The sequence below is a fragment of the Nicotiana attenuata genome, unplaced genomic scaffold, assembly GCF_001879085.1.
Source record: "Nicotiana attenuata strain UT unplaced genomic scaffold, NIATTr2, whole genome shotgun sequence".
NCBI classification, from domain to species: Eukaryota; Viridiplantae; Streptophyta; class Magnoliopsida; order Solanales; family Solanaceae; genus Nicotiana; species Nicotiana attenuata.
The window spans coordinates 63,210-80,380 of NW_017670499.1; the positions used below are offsets into that span (position 1 = coordinate 63,210).

Genomic DNA, 17,171 nt, shown 5'->3' on the forward strand with positions numbered 1-17,171 from the left:
CAATTAATTAAAAATAAAATATAATGGAAGTAAAAAAAATCTATATATGCAATATCAAATAATTGGACTAAGTCTTAAGATGGGTACATTATATCAAGTCCCTATTTGTTTGATGAGAGCCTATTTCTTAAATATTTATGTCAGTATAAACCATAATTCATATATAAACTTAGATTTTAAATCTTTGAATAGAAAATGTCACAAATGGAGTGATGAAATAAATAGCGAGTTGACATAATTATTCTAGCTAATTTAGAATTAGGGTAATTGTAGTTGTTTTGAAATACGTATCTTAGTTTGTTTGATATTTTCGACTTGTACCATGTAGTTCCTCCCAACTAATATAAGGAGCCAGGATTGAGAACAAATACAATTGATCTCCATATACATATCAAGTCTCCCGACTCTCCTCTCTCTGCTTGATTCCCCAGAAAAAAGCTATGGCAGACACTCTCGCTGCTCTGAGGTCTTTAATGTCTTCTCACTCTCCTCCTCTCCATGCCTTGCTCGTTCCTTCCGAAGATTATCATCAGGTTTCTCCTTCCCTTCCATTTAGCTTTCTGAGTTATTGCTGCATTAAAACACACGATTTTCAATCAATCAAACAATTTCGATTTCAAAGTTTTTGTGTTTTTGTTTTTTCTATTCAAGTGTTCTAGGTCTAATTTCTATACCTTGTTTTGTGACTTGACAGAGCGAATATGTATCTGCACGGGACAAGAGGCGCGATTTTGTGTCTGGATTCACCGGAAGTGCTGGTTTGTCCTCTTTTCTCCGGCTTTTTTATTTTTATAAATTATAAATCAAAAATTGATCGATCACTTGATTTAGTTAAATTTATATATGATTCTGCTAAATTTTTCTTGTCAATTTGCTTCGATATCCTATTCATGATTGTGATGTAATAGCCTATTCTTAGTGTGTATCCGGATCGTATAAGATGGACAGAACTTACTTGAAATATTGTGTTTACTGCGATAGGACTAGCGCTCATAACAATGAACGAAGCACTTCTGTGGACGGATGGACGCTACTTCTTGCAGGCAGCTCAGCAGCTTAGTGAGCAGTGGAAGCTCATGCGTATGGGAGAAGACCCTGCAGTTGATATTTGGATGGCAGATGTGAGTACTCCTTCATGGTCTCTTGCAACTGTTTGCATTTTGTGAAGGCAGTAGAGCTAGCACAAAATTAGCCTATTTTAGAGTTGGTGAGAAAGATACTAACTCCTAAGTTTTAGCGGATATTGAACCAAGGTCTAGTGCATAAAAGTACAGTTGCCTTGTTGGTCTTGTCGTTGTTAAATGAAATTACGGAAGGATAAAGCAAATTCTAAAGACTTAATACATCTATATCAAATAAAATAAGAAAAAAGAAACAAAACATCTAGTATATCATTGATCATATTAGAGGAATGCAAAATAAAAACTTAAAGCCTTAACTACTGGAAGCTCTCTCTCACCCCATTAGCGATCAGGAATAATTGTAACGTTTCAAAAACTTTGTTCCCCTGTCTAGATTTTCCCTTCAATTATGCTGTCTCCCCTGAAATAATGAAAGTGTGCTTTGAATCTTTTGCTGAAATTTCTGGTTAGACGAGTAGCAATTTTTTGATATTCAATTTGAGTTAACATATGTGATTATGTGATATATGCTAGAATCTACCAAAGGATGCAGCTATTGGTGTTGATCCATGGTGTATATCAGTAGATACTGCACAGAAGTGGGAGCGTGCTTTTGCTAAGAAACAACAAAAGTTGGTTCAAACACCTAAAAACTTGGTAGACGAAGTTTGGAAAAATCAGCCACCTGCCGAAACAAATCCTGTGATCGTGCATCCATTAGAATTTGCTGGTCGCTCTGTTGCAGATAAGTTGAAAAAATTGAGAGAAAAGCTTGTAAAGGAAAACTCTCGTGCTATGATAATAACGGCACTTGATGAAGTAAATCTGTAACCCCTGAATCCAATTTTTATTCATCTTACTGTTTTGGTGAATTTGGTCTTATATACTCTTTATTACTTCAATATGATTTCATTTTGCAGGTTGCCTGGTTGTATAATGTCCGCGGCACAGATGTATCATATAGCCCGGTTGTTCATGCATTCGCTATTGTGACATTAGACTCGGCCTTCTTCTATGTGGATAAAAGAAAGTTGTCATCTGAGGTGCATCTGCACTGCGTAACCATTTGATTTAAGTTCAATACTATTCTCCTTATTTCCTTCTCTTAAGTAAGCATGTTAATGTCCCAGGCAAACTCTTACATGAAGGAAAATGGAATTTTAGTACGGGATTACGGTGAAGTTAGCTCAGATGCAGTCTTGCTTGCGTCTGATCAACTCACTGCTTCCTCATCTAACAAAACTCCAGCCGGATTTTCAAGGAACACAGAGAGTAATGATGGCAAGGCTACAGGAAATGGTGCCATTCCATCTGCGGAGTTTGTGAATGACCTCATTTGGGTTGACCCTTGTGCATGCTGCTTTGCTTTGTACTCAAAACTGAATGCTGATAAAGTCCTCCTTAAGCAGTCACCTTTGGCCCTTGAGAAAGCCCTAAAGGTGATTCATACTACCCAGGAATGTTCTTACCCCCAAAAAAGTTGTCTGAGTTTTTGATGATTGTAAGTCTGATAGGTGTTTTCACAGACTTTGTTGAGTGCTTGTTGGGTCAAGTGAATCAGTACTCCACTGAGAAAAAAATTAAGAAACAGGGAGAGGGAAAGGGAGTCTCTTGACCGATGCATGGGCAACCAAATACAAATTTAGTGCATATAAGCTAAAAGTAGGTAGGCGAAGATTAAGTTAAAGGCGGCCAAATAATGGGTTATTTTATATTTCCAAAAATCGCATCTTGTACACTCAATATGCCACATCATTTTGTACTGAAGCTGAGTTAAGGACACTTGATGGTAGTTGAGCACATGATAGACCTTTATGATTTCCTGGATTGGCATTCTAATCCAGTTATAATTTGGCTGAAAACTTCGCGTTAAGCTAGAGTCACTTTAGAAGTTTTCCTACTTTTTGAAGTACAATACGATCATCTTGGTTCTTTTCTCTTATTTCCCTCCGATAAGAGATGCAGACAAATGAGTAAAAGATCACCATTTTGGGGAAAATTTATTTGTGCCATGCGAGTAATTACGCGTAATATTCCTTTTCAAATGTATTTAAGCACTCCCTTGGAATTTATGACTGACCAAAGCTTAGTTCAATAGGGCTCCTATTTTCTTGTTGTAATCAAATTTATTGGTGTCAAAGATTTTCATATGAGCTTGCTGCGTTCTTACCAGCTTCGTATTTTGCTGGTAAGGATTTCTAAACCAATTCCATTATGATTTTTAAATTACAAAATCAAATCACTTATGGTTTTGTAGTTACTGTGTTCTCCTTTGCTTGCTATTTATTGGGAGTAATTATGTTATTTTCCTTCATTTCTGTTTGTTTTAAGGCCCTACTCCTCACCCCCTAATTTCTCAGTCTTCTTTTGGCTCTATGCCAATTTGGATCTGTCTTATAGTGCGTAGGAACAGACCACCAATATCATTGGGTAGTGTCTCTTAGAAGTTGCCAAATTTACTAGGATTTTGGAAATGTAGTGTGTGTTTTGTGATTTAGTTCTTTCTCTAAATCTTATTGTTGATTCTAAATGACTGGATTATATTTCTAGAATCCTGTTGAGATGGAAGGATTGAAGAAGGCCCACATTCGAGATGGGGCAGCTGTCGTGCAGTATCTCGCCTGGCTGGATAAGCAGGTAAGTGATAGCTTCTTACAACCTTTCGTGTTTTCTTTGTCGTGTGCTGCATTGACAATTTATTGAAAAGCTTCTCTGAGGTAAAATAACATTTTGGTTAAATACTGCATAGCACTTGACATCGTCCCCCAAATTATATGAGATTATGTTACTCCTACATGTGGATAGGTTGTCATTCTCATCATCATCAATCTCCATATTGTGGCAGAGACGCCGTCTATCTCCAGTTGGATAAGATATCAGATCTACCGACAGTGGTGGACCTAGGATTTAGGCGAGTGGGTTTGGCGGCCCAAGACAAACAACTAGGATCTTCCTTTGGCGGGAGTTGAGAGGACGTCACTGAGGAACAACACCAAACTTCATCACGTTGACCCTGCCTTCTTTTTCTTTATCTGGTATCATTTTGCCCAAGCGGTTTTAGGACTGTACTACTTTTTGGGGAAAAAGGAAAAAAAATAGGCAGCATACTGAATAATTTCTTAAATTACAATTTTTATGCTATTTCAATTTCGGCCTTTCACATCTTAATGCTTGTATTTTCCTTTTATCATTGTAAATTCATAAAATGACAATTTAACAAGAACAACAGAGAAATCAAGATTACAAAATTATAAACAATAACACATATTGCAAGATTAGAAAATAACAAATAAACAACAAAATAAGAAAATAACATTTAATAAATTAACCACTAAAAAGTTCTAAAAATTAATATGAACCACCCAAAAGTGCAATAGAGAAGCACGACATTAGAGCAAGCAATGGATGGCATAAAGAGGCTTAGCCATGTTGGTGCACATACATATGAAGTGGTTTGCAAGGAGTCATTAAGTTTAGATATTTGTGTCGGGAAAATATGTAGAAATCTCTAGTGCTAGATAACCTCAAATGATTGAGTACAACAACAACAACAAACCTAGTATATTCCTACAGGTGGGGTCTGGGCCTTATCCCTACCTAGTGAAGGTAGAGAGGCTGTTTCCAATATACCCTCTGCTCAGAATAGGCGAGAAGAAGAAAGAAGAAGAAAAAGGAGAAGAAAAAGAAGAGAAGAAAAAGTAGTACCAAACAGTAACAACAAGGAAATATGATAACGGAAGCGAAGTAAACAACATGACGTAATATAGATCTAAGAATATAAAGGTTCATGAGTGCTACTAATACTACTGGTAAGAAAAAGAGAAACTTTCAACTACCTACTAACCTTCTATCCTAATTGTCGACCTCTACACCCTCCTATCAAGGGTGATGTCCTCAGTAAGCTGAAATAGCACCATGTCTTGCCTAATCACCTCTCCCCAGTTCTTTTTTGGCCTACCTCGACCTCTTCTCAAACCCGCCATGGCCAACCTCTCACACCTCCTAATAGGACCATCATTGCTTCTCCTCTTAACGTGCCCGAAGCATCTCAGTTTCGACTCCTGCATCTTGTTCTCCATAGAGGACACTCCCACTTTGTCCTGAATAACTTCATTCCTAATCTTATTTTTCCTGGGACACCCACTCATCCATCTCAACATTTACATTTTTGCTACTTTCATCTTCTGAACATGGGATTCTTGACTAGCCAACACGCAACCCCATACAACTTTGTTTTAACCACCACTCTGTAGAATTTACCCTTAAGTCTTGGTGGCACATTCTTATCACATAGAACACCGGACGCGAGCCTCCATTTCATCCACCCCATTCAAATACGACGTGTGACATCCTTGTCAATCTCCCCGTTACCTTGAGTATTGGGATGAAATAGGTCCAAATGGAGTGAAATGGATATTGAGAATTTATATAGCTGATATCAACTTTGGGATTGAGGCATGGTAGTAGTTCTTATTATACTAAACAAATTTGTATAATTAGTGAACATACCATATTTGATACAAATGCCGAGCAACACCAAACCCTCGTAGATGCGAAGGTTGATTCTTTGGATGAAAGCGCCGACACAAAGATGAAGCACTGAGCTAAATGACCAGAATAAAGAGAGGTCATGTGCATTTGAACCTATAACCTTTACTTAAACATTCTTTGCCAATGCATTTGGCTCGGCCTTTCAATGTATCGTACTTTTATATTCGTATATAATGTATAGATATAGTAAATATTTAAGCCCCCTTGCTACTACGTGGGTCCACTTGTCTGCTTAGTATGCCTCTTTGTAAATTGGAAACTTTGCAATTTGATTCAGGACTTCATAGTTTTTTGGTTATATAAAGACTTGTCAAAAGTCTGGGACTTAGGTATCAATACTTCTTGTCATATAAGCTTTAGCATCGTAGACGAGGTTGAAGACTGATATAGCCAACTTTTTGTTTACTACAGATGCAGGAAAGTTATGGGGCGTCCGGTTACTTTGCAGAGGCTGAGAGTTTGAGCAAGAACAAATTAAAGTAAGTTTGACTTTCCTTTATTAATTCAAGGTTTGGCTGGTTTGTCTATGTTTAGGCTCGAATGATTCTATTTTAGTTGGCATTGTAGTGCTTGCTGACCTAGATATTCCAATAATTGATTTTGTGGTTAGTTTCTGTAGGAGATTAAGCCTCTCTTTCATCAATATATACTTTTAGCTTATTTAACGGAGAAATGTTCTGGTAGAGTTGGCTTCTTGTGGTGCTTCTAAGTATAGATGATATGTTGGAGATAAAGCGTTTCTTTATTATTTTTATAAATTTTCAAGATGTTTTCTGAGAACGAATTTATTTGGGGTAGCCACCTTAGTTCTTGGATATATAGATGGTTCAAGAAAGTTAATTTTTTGGTTTTGTGGTTCAAGGAAGTGGTACTTTTCTCTACCTTTTTTCCATCTTTGAAAAGCTTCTGACATGCATTCAGTTTATCGGTTAATAAAAGTAGAAGCTTTGGCATGATTTAGTGAAGGGCGATGTTGCTTCTGCAATTTGCTGTCCAATATGTCAAATGATTCAATAAGAATCTTCTTATGAATCAAAAATTGGGGAGTTTTATTCTTTCCCTGTGTAGCTCCTGCTTTACCATTGGTTTCTGATGTCAGGGATGCCAAAAGACTTACAGAAGTTTCTGCAAGCGATAAGCTAGAGGAGTTCCGGGCATCTAAAGAGGTATTGGCTCTATGCATGTGTGAAATCTGATATAAAGCTAGTCATCTTGCCATTTGCTAATGAATCTTGCATTTGATGTTTTCACCATTTAGGTCCTTGAGCTGAGGCCCTTGGTTTATAGCAACGTGCTTGTTTCTGTTTTACCATATTCTCATTGTATTCTGAGCTGGGCGATATGCTAACTTTAACTCAAACTCTATTCACGGGGGCAGTAGCCTGTTTTCTCTATCTTTAGAATGTAGAGGGGTAAAAAGGTGGTATTGTCTATAGGCTTTGTGTTGTGGCGATGATAGAACGAACTTAAGAGGGTGCCTGAAAATAAGAAACAAAACCTGTGAAAAAATTAAAGTCTATGGGCAATGACGGTATTGTTAAAGTGCTAATAGCATGTAATAGCTGAGCCTTAATATATGAATGGGGTAGCAAATGTCCAATTGCTTGATGAGAATGTTTTGTGGGTCTGATCTAGTTTGGGTCTGATCTAGTTTTGAAACTAAGGAATTTTTAAAGTTGGTGGAGTTTCAGTATTATTTCTCTTTTTACTAAACATTCTGAGAAACTTGTCCTTGTATATCTGCAGAATTTTAGAGGGCTGAGTTTTCCAACTATTTCATCTGTTGGTTCAAATGCAGCCATTATCCATTATTCACCCGAGGCAGAAACATGTGCTGAACTTGATCCAGATAAAATTTACCTATGTGATTCAGGAGCACAGGTTTGTGAAATACTGTTTGGTTCGGGTGAGAGAATTGTATTTATTACCACCTCATAGTGCTAACTTGTGATCCTTTCAAATTGATGGTGTTGGTGTTGTTGCTGCTGAAGTATCTGGATGGAACAACTGATATTACACGGACTGTTCATTTTGGAAAACCTACTCCACATGAGAAAGCATGTTATACTGCGGTATGTAAACCTTGTTAATTTATAACTGTGATAAAAAATATTTGGAGTTGTGAGTCATTGTGACCATGCATAAGGGATGTCAAATTTCAAAATTCAAGTATATTTGTTTACTTGGTTAGTGGACACCACCTTAAGATTTCGGGGAGGCCCTTGCTATGATTGATAAACCATTGGAATCACTATCATCCTTGGGATTGCTAGAGCTTTTCTTGCTGTGATTGCACCAAGTAAAAAATCATTAAATTTATTTAATTATTTATATATGTTCCTTTTTCCGGTAGTCCTTTTGAGTGAATTAACATTATTATATTTGCTTTCAATCTCGAAATTTTTCTAAATGATTAATACGGCCCATGTTGATTCAAAACTGTGGTCTTATCAAGGAAGAATAAATGATATTCATTTTTAGAAGACAAAGGGAGAGAGAGCCTAGTGCTAACTGGTAAGGGCCCTTCAGAACGACGAGGTTGTGGGTTTGAGGCAGTAAAGTGGGAAAAACCACTGCTGAACTGCTGGGTTAGGGATTTAACATTCCACCCAAAAACAAAACAGAGCAATATTCATTATCTGAAAGACCAGTTGAAGCATTTTTAGAGGCTTTTTTTCATTCGTTTTTTTTTGGGTGTTACCTGGCCTGTAGATACTTGCAACAATTTGAACAGGTCTATTTTATATCTGGGCTATGTCTCCCTCTATCTTTCTCTTTATATGATTTTCCGTACTACATTATGTTTGTATCTAATGGATTGAGTTCTTCAGAATTTGTGACTTTGAGGATGAGAAATTTCTCTTCCTTTGCTGTGTCATATATTGCTCTAACACTGGAAGTTCCTTGAATTATGTAGGTTCTCAAAGGACATATTTCATTGGGTAATGCACGGTTTCCCAATGGAACAAATGGTACGAGTCTATGGGATGATTTCTTAGTCTACACATGTTTGTGGGGTTGGATGTAGAAATACGCATATCTGCAGACCATATTGGAATTACTCTTTCTAGTATAATGCTGTTTAACTGTTATGGTACTCAAGGTAATTGCCGAATACATGGGGCCACTTTTCTTACTTATGCCTGACTGTTCTTTACAGGGTATGCTCTTGACATTCTTGCTCGAACTCCTTTATGGAAGTATGGGCTTGACTATAGGCATGGTACTGGTCATGGTATTGGGTCTTACTTAAATGTCCATGAAGGTAACTTGTGCTTTAATTCCAGAGGATGTACTGTGTTAGTGTAAAGTAACAAGTTTTACTCACTTCCTTCTACTTTTATCAGGACCTCATCAAATTAGTTTCAGACCATCAGCTCAAAATATGCCACTGCAAGTTTCAATGACTGTCACAGATGGTCAGTCTGATTTCATTTAGACTTGACAAAACTGAAAATAAAGTTGTGCTTTATATATTTTCTGATTGCCTTATATTTCTGCTCTTCTCTGGAATTATATTTAATGCAATGATGTAGCTGCTAGATGTCCCCTGTCATAATCAATTCCAAGCTGCTTTTCTTACTGGAAATTATTGTAATGGAGGAGATGGATGTCATCCGTAATCATATCATGCTGTTTGAGCAAGACTGCAAAAAGCGAGGCGAATGAATAGGCTTTTGTATGTGCAAAATTGCATTTAATGGTTATCCAGCAAATTGCTTATTATTTTTTGGGAGCTGAAATTAGCACCAACCATTTATGAATTTTTCCTTGAAACTATTTGTGTTTTGATATCCATGCAAAATATGTTATTTTGCCAAGTTCATAGATAACCTAAATGTCATCTCCTTTTTAACTCTTAGTCATGATTTTCTGGCTTCAACATTTGAAACTCTAACGGTGGGATAGTATTTTCCAGAACCTGGTTATTACGAGGATGGAAATTTTGGTATTAGATTGGAGAATGTGCTTATTGTCAAGGAGGGCAATACTAAGTTCAACTTTGGCGACAAGGGTTACTTGACATTTGAGCATATAACTTGGGTAAGTGTATCAGCATTATATTGTTGTATATGTCTATGTAGACTTACCCTCTAAACGCCTACCGGAACATATGCATAAGTATTTTTTGCATGTGACTTACCCACTAAACACCTACCGGAACATATGCATAAGTATTTTTTGCATGCGGGTATACCTTTCTGTTCTGTACTTTGATGGTCCAAGAAGAAAGAAGATAGTTATTTTTTGTTCTCCGCTAGTTGTCTTTCATGCAGAAAATGCGACATGATAACTCAGCTGTTGCCTAAATAATTTGAAATGTTTGTGTGATGGTACTAATTTGCTCGTTTTCCCCCGGGTCTAGGCACCATATCAGAAAAAATTGATTGATGTGAGCCTTCTGGCGCCCGAAGAAATCCAATGGTTGAATGACTACCACTCTAAATGCTCGGATATCCTTGCTCCTTACTTGAATCAATCTGAAGTGGAATGGCTGAAGAAGGCTACTGAACCAGTTCCAGCTTGAGACGTTCCTCTCTCTCAAGGTTTAGTATGCAGTGTTCTATCTGTTCCATGTATAATGCTCTTAACTCAATAAGGTTTATCAATTTCAGTCCACAGCTCTCATGCATCAGAAGTCTACATGCTTATTAAACGTCTTTATTACTGCATAAAAAAGGTTAAGTTTATGATGGGCTTTATTTGGTTTTGCCCAATGCTTGCTTCTTTCCTGCTCTTTTTGTACTGCTTTCCTGCATTATAAATTCCTCAACCTCTTGTGATGAAAGCTGATCAACATTGCAAATATTGATGTGCAGAAAATAGTCCAACTAAATAGGTAACGATAGTAAACAGAAAAAGAAATAGATAAAGGCTAGCTAGTTCGGCCTCCTGATAAAGAAACCTTTGAGCTTCAATTATTTCCTTAGCTGTGGAAAGATGAAGCCAAGCTCAAGTAGCATGATTCAGAATTTATATTCAGTGGGTTAGGTAAATTACTCCTAAATTGTAAGTTATAGGTTTATTTAACGTGACTCTATTAGTTGTTTCTGGATTGTCGCTAACTGTTTACTGTTATATCCTGATCTTTTTAGTCACGTGAAAAAGAGTCCATTTATTGTCATTTAGGATTTTGAAGTTTCCTGATGGTACCAAGATAAAAGCTGATTGCCATGTGAATTGTACTTGTCTGGTTGTCATGTTTTACTAAAAGAGAAGAAAAAACTGACAATATACCTGATGTCGAAGTTGAGAAGTTTATCCAAAAAATCTTAATGTACCGCAGTACAGTCTCAAATGATCAAATAATGCTATGATAATGCGACTATGATAATCTGGAATCCCCTACTGAATGTGTTCGAGACGTGCCATAGCATTCATACTGTTGGAAAATATCTGTTCTGAACTCGCTCTTCAGCGTGTTGAGTCCATTCTTTATGCTAAAGGCACATTGCATTAGTCTGTTGAGTTCTACTCCATTGCCAAATGCCAATGAAATTGTTCTGCTATTCAGCTATTGAGCCCGTTATTGAGTGTGCTCTGTCTACTCCAAGTACACGCCTTAGCCTATATTGAGCCTTCTTTTTCTACTTTACGCCCACATGTCAGCTTGTTGCCCACTCAGAGCATGTAAAAGAAAAGTTCAGAACTAGAGGTGGCAAAATGGTTAAAAGAAAACAGTTATCCGCCCATATTATTCATCAAAAAATGGGTTGGATAATGAACCATTAAAAAACGGGTCGAATATGGATAAAGAACCATATTATCCACTTAGAAATGGTTAACCAGATGGATAACCAATGGATAACTAATGTATTTAACTTTTACATTTGTAGCGCCTCAAATTGGAGTTCTCAAGTTTGGAAGACTAGGAATTCTCTCATAAGTGATCATATTTAAGAAGCCATGGATAATATGGATATCCATATTATCCGTCGGATAAACCCGTTTTTATCCGTCTCAAATACGGGTCGGGTCAGATAATTTATCCGTTTTTAAATTACCCGACCCGACCCGCTCATACCCGACCCGGCCCGACCCGCCAGTTTGCCACCCCTATTCACAACCAATGAGAAGAAATCTCACTCACGGTCTAAACAACGGGCAAATACTCGAACTGCTTGTGGTGTAATAGTAAGTACTCCATCATTCTTAATCACGGGTCTCGGGCTCGAGCACTCGTTTTTGTTAGGGAGTGCTTTATACCCAAATGTGGGACTTCCTGGCGCGAATCTGGATTAATTGAGTCACAATGTAGATATGGATTGGAAAAAAGAAAAAGAAAAAGAAAAAAAGAGAGGTTTATAGAAGAAAGAAAAAATGGGAAAATTGTCAAATATACCCTGTATTATCGAAAATAATTTAAATATACCATTCCTTATACTATCTGGTTATTTAGACACCTATCGTTATACTGGAGCAAATATACCCTTATTTTGGATGGAGTGCCATGTGGTTGCTCTAGTTAAATTGACCCATCCCCTTTATTTTAACCCGGTTTACTTAAAAAAAATCACAACCCAACCCAAAGTCTACCTCGCTTAAAAAAAGACTCTATAATGAATTAAACCCTCATTTCAACTCTCCCTCTTTATTGCTAAAATCCAAAGAGTATTGCCAGCACACTATGCTTTGGCCTTTCTAATTTCCCTGTATCGTCTGCTTCTCCTTTGTCGTCTCTTTAATTTTTCAGCTGACAGGGGTTCTCTGTTGTCAAAATTATAATGCTCACCTTTAGTAGTTTGGTCGGAGATGTTTTTTTTTTTTTGTAAAATTTTCAAGTTGAACAAATAACGAGCTAATTTTATAAGTACAAAATGGAAATCAAACCAAGGTACTAGTAATATCTGACTTCAGTTTGGACGATTTCGACTTGATTTGAGTGAGGTTTATGGTTTCACAAATCAAAGTGCAAAATCTTCAGTTTAACAAACATAAAATAACTGAACACCACCTCATATTAAAAGCTAAGAAACAATGAATTGGGTTGCGAAAATTAAGAAGAAAAGAGACAAGAGGGACACAAATCCTTTGAGCCGGGCCTATCGTGAAGACGTGAAGTATAATCAATATTTATGTAGAATTATTATGACCATCTCTCTAGACAAATGCACTTCGGTAACTACAAGGGAAGAAATCATGGGAATTGGAGGAGTGATAATTTAATCAACTTATAAACCCTATGCAGCAGAGGAGATACTGGTAATCATAATGCTCTTTAGAGTTTAACAATAAAGGGTGAGAGTTGAAATGAGGGTTTAATTCATTATAAGGTCTTCTTTTAAGTGGGGTGGACTTTAGATCGGGTAGTGTTTTTTTTTTTTTTAAAAAAAAAAAAGTAAATCGGGTTAAAATAAAGGGGTTGGGTTAATTTAATCTGGTATAGCCACGTGACACAATCCAAAATAAGGGTATATTTGTTTGGGTTTGAAATAACGAAGGGTATATTTAACTATTTTCGATAGTATATTTGTCATTTTTTCGAAGAAAAAAACCTAGAAAAAATCTTAGCAGCATGATGCACCTGAGCATAGAGAACTATCTATCCTTCATTGATTCCAAGATTTTCATATGAGTTTAAAATGGTTTTCGGCTACTCTACACATTACCTTTAGATGCACAGATCTTTTCACTCTTAATTATAGCTACTTACAAATAGATTACTGCCATTCAGATTTTAATAATTCAAGAGGTGGAACAACTCTTTATGATCAAAGTCTTGTGTTTGTTTTAGTCATAAGCATCCCTCTAATGTAGTTTTGAGAGAAACCATCGTTCAATTAATCTAATTCCAATACTGTGTACAATATTCTCTAGAAAGGAAATAGTCACGTTGTGTGTCCCTTTCTGATACAATCCAGATAGCCATAGAACACTTTGAATTCTAATTGTAGGCTACTTTCATAAAGGAGCGACTATATATGCAATTCCAACAATTAAAGACTACAATATATTTGGCGGCTATACTTGTAATACTTTGCTCCCTAGTATAAATTGCCTTAAGGATCTCATTCTAAACTTAGCTTATTTTGATATTGTGAATGAAAACTCATTGAGAATGTTGAGGATGAATTCCTAAGTTGGTTGATTACTTGTTAAGATGAACTTGCAAGGGGATTGCTTCCCTTTGAGGGTTGTTCCTATAGTTTTGGGTCAATTAAGTCTTATATTGATTGAGTATTTGTTTATTTAAATGTTCTTTCAATTTCCTTAGTTGGTTCTCTACTAAATCTCTATCTTTCTACCTTTTATTTGTGTTCTTATTATTTTGCTTCCGCATTCGTATCATTTGGTATCAGTGCTTGGATTGGTGTTTGTTTCTATATACACTAGCTAAGTATTTGATTTTATTTGAAAATCTCAAAAAAAATTGTTCTTCGTGTTCTTGAGTTGAATCTTTGATTTCTTGGATCTTGATGCATATTGATGTTTGCAATTGATTGGGGTTTGTTCTATGCGTGAAAATACATCAAATGAAGTGTTCGAAGTCATTTTAGTGACTACAAGTGAAATTCGAAAGTTTCTTGTTCTTCAAGTTCATAAGTGGGTTCATAAAAAAGTACAAATTGATCCATTTATTGTTCTTCAAGTTCATCATGTTCATAAGTGGGTTCATAATAAAGTACAAATTGATCCATTTAAATTTATGTGATTCATGAATTTGATGTTAAAACCCATTGGGGTTTGATCCTAAGGTGATTCCCAAGTGATTTGGGAACATTTGGAAGCGAACTGATCGGGTTTGAGAACCAAAATCAAGGTGAAAAAAAATTACAGAAATTTTAGATCTGTGGACTACTTCGTGGAGCCGAACTTGTTCGTGGAGTCGGGCAGAAGCTGAAAATTGCTGAAGCGGAAGATCACTTAGAAAACGTGGAGCCGAAATCAAATCGTGTCCATGAACTTCCCCTACTCAGCACGAATTGTGGCCCCATTGCAGATCGTGTAGCCGATGGCTCCAAGCCGGCACCAATCGTGGCCACGAAGCAGATCGTGGAGCCCAATTTTCTACTTGCCCAATTTGAGTGTCTTTGTGTTCTTCTTATTTCTAATTGTTGTCTTTGATTATTCTTATCTAGTTAATATTAGTAATTAGTTCTATTTTGTTAATTTAGTTATTGTGCCGTACTTTTTATTTCATGGCAATTATGTTTTCTCTTTGATTACGTTATTAATTTCTTGTTTTCATTGTCCGTTAGTTAATTTAGCTTTTTCGTTGAGTTACATAAACTCCATTCTCACCCCGAAGTTGGAAGAACCACTTGGAAGTGCGTCAATTGAGTTTGATTTCAACTTTGGATATTCATCCCAGAGTAGAAAAAGGCTTGAGTATTGAGATTCTTAGAGTGTATGCCTAAAAGGCAGGTGCACAAGAGTGGTAAAATTTGAGTGCAATCTTTGAGGGATACACTAAGGGAGTGAATCGGAGAGGTCTTTTTACTTTAACTTGTTTTCTTTATTTGTAAGTACTATGTCTTTGAATATTGGAGATACTACAACTCCAAGGGGGACATACTCCAATGAGACTATTTGGGAGGCTTTACAAACTTTTATTATGAAAGTTGTTAATATGGAACAAATGGTCAGGTCTCATGATAACCTTCTTAACCAATGACAAGGCTTATCACCTAAACCTAACCAAAAAGTGGGAACTAGTACAATACAATAAACTAGTACTACTTCTTCCACATCACACATTGTAAGGCTAATTAATCAATCACAAGTTGCTAACAACCAAGTACCAAGACAAGGTCCACTTCCACAAGCTAGACAAGCTAGAGTTGAGCATCAACAACAACCTCTTAGGCCACAACAATCGTAAAATGATTGATGATGATTTGGACTATGACAAGCAATATGATGAACCAGTTAGAGTCCAACCTAGAAAGAATGGACAATGAGACTTTATAGGGTGAGGTGGAAGGCATGATAGGATTATCAAGGTAGAAACTTGAATGATGCTTATAGTTATGGTTATGGGGGAAATGTTGGTAATGAAGAACATGGTAAAAGGTTGGGAAGATAAAGAAGACTGGGGTCTTAACAACATCAAGACTTCAGTTCCTACTTTCAAAGGAACTAGTGACCCCGAGAATTTTCTTTAATGGGAAATACAAATGGAAAGGAAGGTTGAGCTTAACAATGTATCCGATGCAAAGAGCTTCAAGCATGATATTTCTAAACTTGTCGGTTATGCTTTTTCTTGGCGGGAGAAAGAGAAACATGATAGAAATATAAATGGAGATATTGCCATTGATTCGTGGGGGTTTCTTAGAGTGGTTATGAGAGCAAAATTTGTGCCTAAAGAGTATGAATGACTTGCTTACCAAATTGTACAACATAAAGCAAGGAAAAAAGAACATGGAGGCTTACTTTGAAGAGTTGGAGACACCTAAGGTTAGAGCCAATCTTGATGATAATGGAAGACTCATGATTTTTAGATTCTTGGTCGGGCTTAAGCACGAAATCTCTAACCAAATGAATTTGCATAAATTAGCTACTATACATAAGGCACTCCAAGGGGCTATCAAGGTTGAATATAAACTCCAAGAAGAGAAGCAACTAAGGAGAGCAAATTCAAAATCTACAATACTTCATGAAGCAAAAACAAAGAAACTTGTCAATCTTTTTCAAATGAAAACAAGTCAAAAGTTGACTCCAAGTGGCAAAATGACTAAGGCAAACTGAAGGTGGAGGCTAAGGAGGGAGGTAACAATTCTAAAACTTACTTCCAAAATTCTAACTCTAATAGGTACTTTAAATGTCAAGGTTTTGATCATAATATGAGTGAATGTCCCAATTGAAGAACCATAATTCTTATGGAGGAAGCCTTTGAAAGGGAAGACAGTAGAGAATCATGTGACGAAGAGGAGGCCGAATGTGATGATGTAGTGAAATATGACACTCCCAATGTGCCTTTGCATGTTGTTAGGAGAGTTTTGAGTACCCAAGTAATGGAAGATATGAACCTAAGGGAGAATTTGTTCCATCGAAGGTGTAAGATTAAATATCAAGTGTGTTTTTTTGATTATTGATAGTGGTAGTTATGTTGATGTTGCTAGTGCTTCTATGGTTGACAATTTGAATTTGAAAACTCAAAGACATACTCGTCCTTAGAAACTCTAATGACTTATTGAATGTGGTGAACTTAAAGTGACTAGGCAAGTCTTGGTGAGTTTCAAAATTGGAAAGTATGTTGATGATATTCTTTGTGATGTGGTACCCATGCAAGCATGTCATTTATTGTTGAGGATGCCATGACAATGTGATAAGGGTGCTCTACATGATGGAAGGACTAATAAATATTCTTTTGAGAAAAATGGCAAAAAAATTAGTCCTTGCTCCTTTGACTCCACTTCAAGTGAGTGAAGATTATAGACATATGAAAGAATTGAATGAGAAAGCCAAGAAAGATGTAAAAACAAAGATTGGAAAGAATAATGAAAATAAAGAATGTGATGCCCATGACGGAAGGCGGGCCGATGGGGGTGGGTCAAG

General features: G+C 36.6%; 1 protein-coding gene across 1 annotated transcript; it reads left to right on the forward strand.

Moving 5' to 3' along the window:
• Positions 1-338: 338 nt before the first annotated feature.
• On the forward strand, positions 339-10,400 carry LOC109240250 (probable Xaa-Pro aminopeptidase P). The gene is made up of 16 exons (XM_019406881.1): positions 339-533; positions 695-758; positions 982-1,121; positions 1,656-1,940; positions 2,042-2,164; positions 2,252-2,560; positions 3,672-3,758; positions 6,084-6,151; positions 6,772-6,838; positions 7,419-7,553; positions 7,664-7,744; positions 8,590-8,644; positions 8,833-8,937; positions 9,020-9,091; positions 9,592-9,716; positions 10,039-10,400. The coding sequence occupies exons 1-16, from the start codon at positions 441-443 to the stop codon at positions 10,198-10,200; spliced, it is 1,971 nt and encodes a 656-aa protein (XP_019262426.1). The 5' UTR covers positions 339-440; the 3' UTR covers positions 10,201-10,400.
• Positions 10,401-17,171: the final 6,771 nt, after the last annotated feature.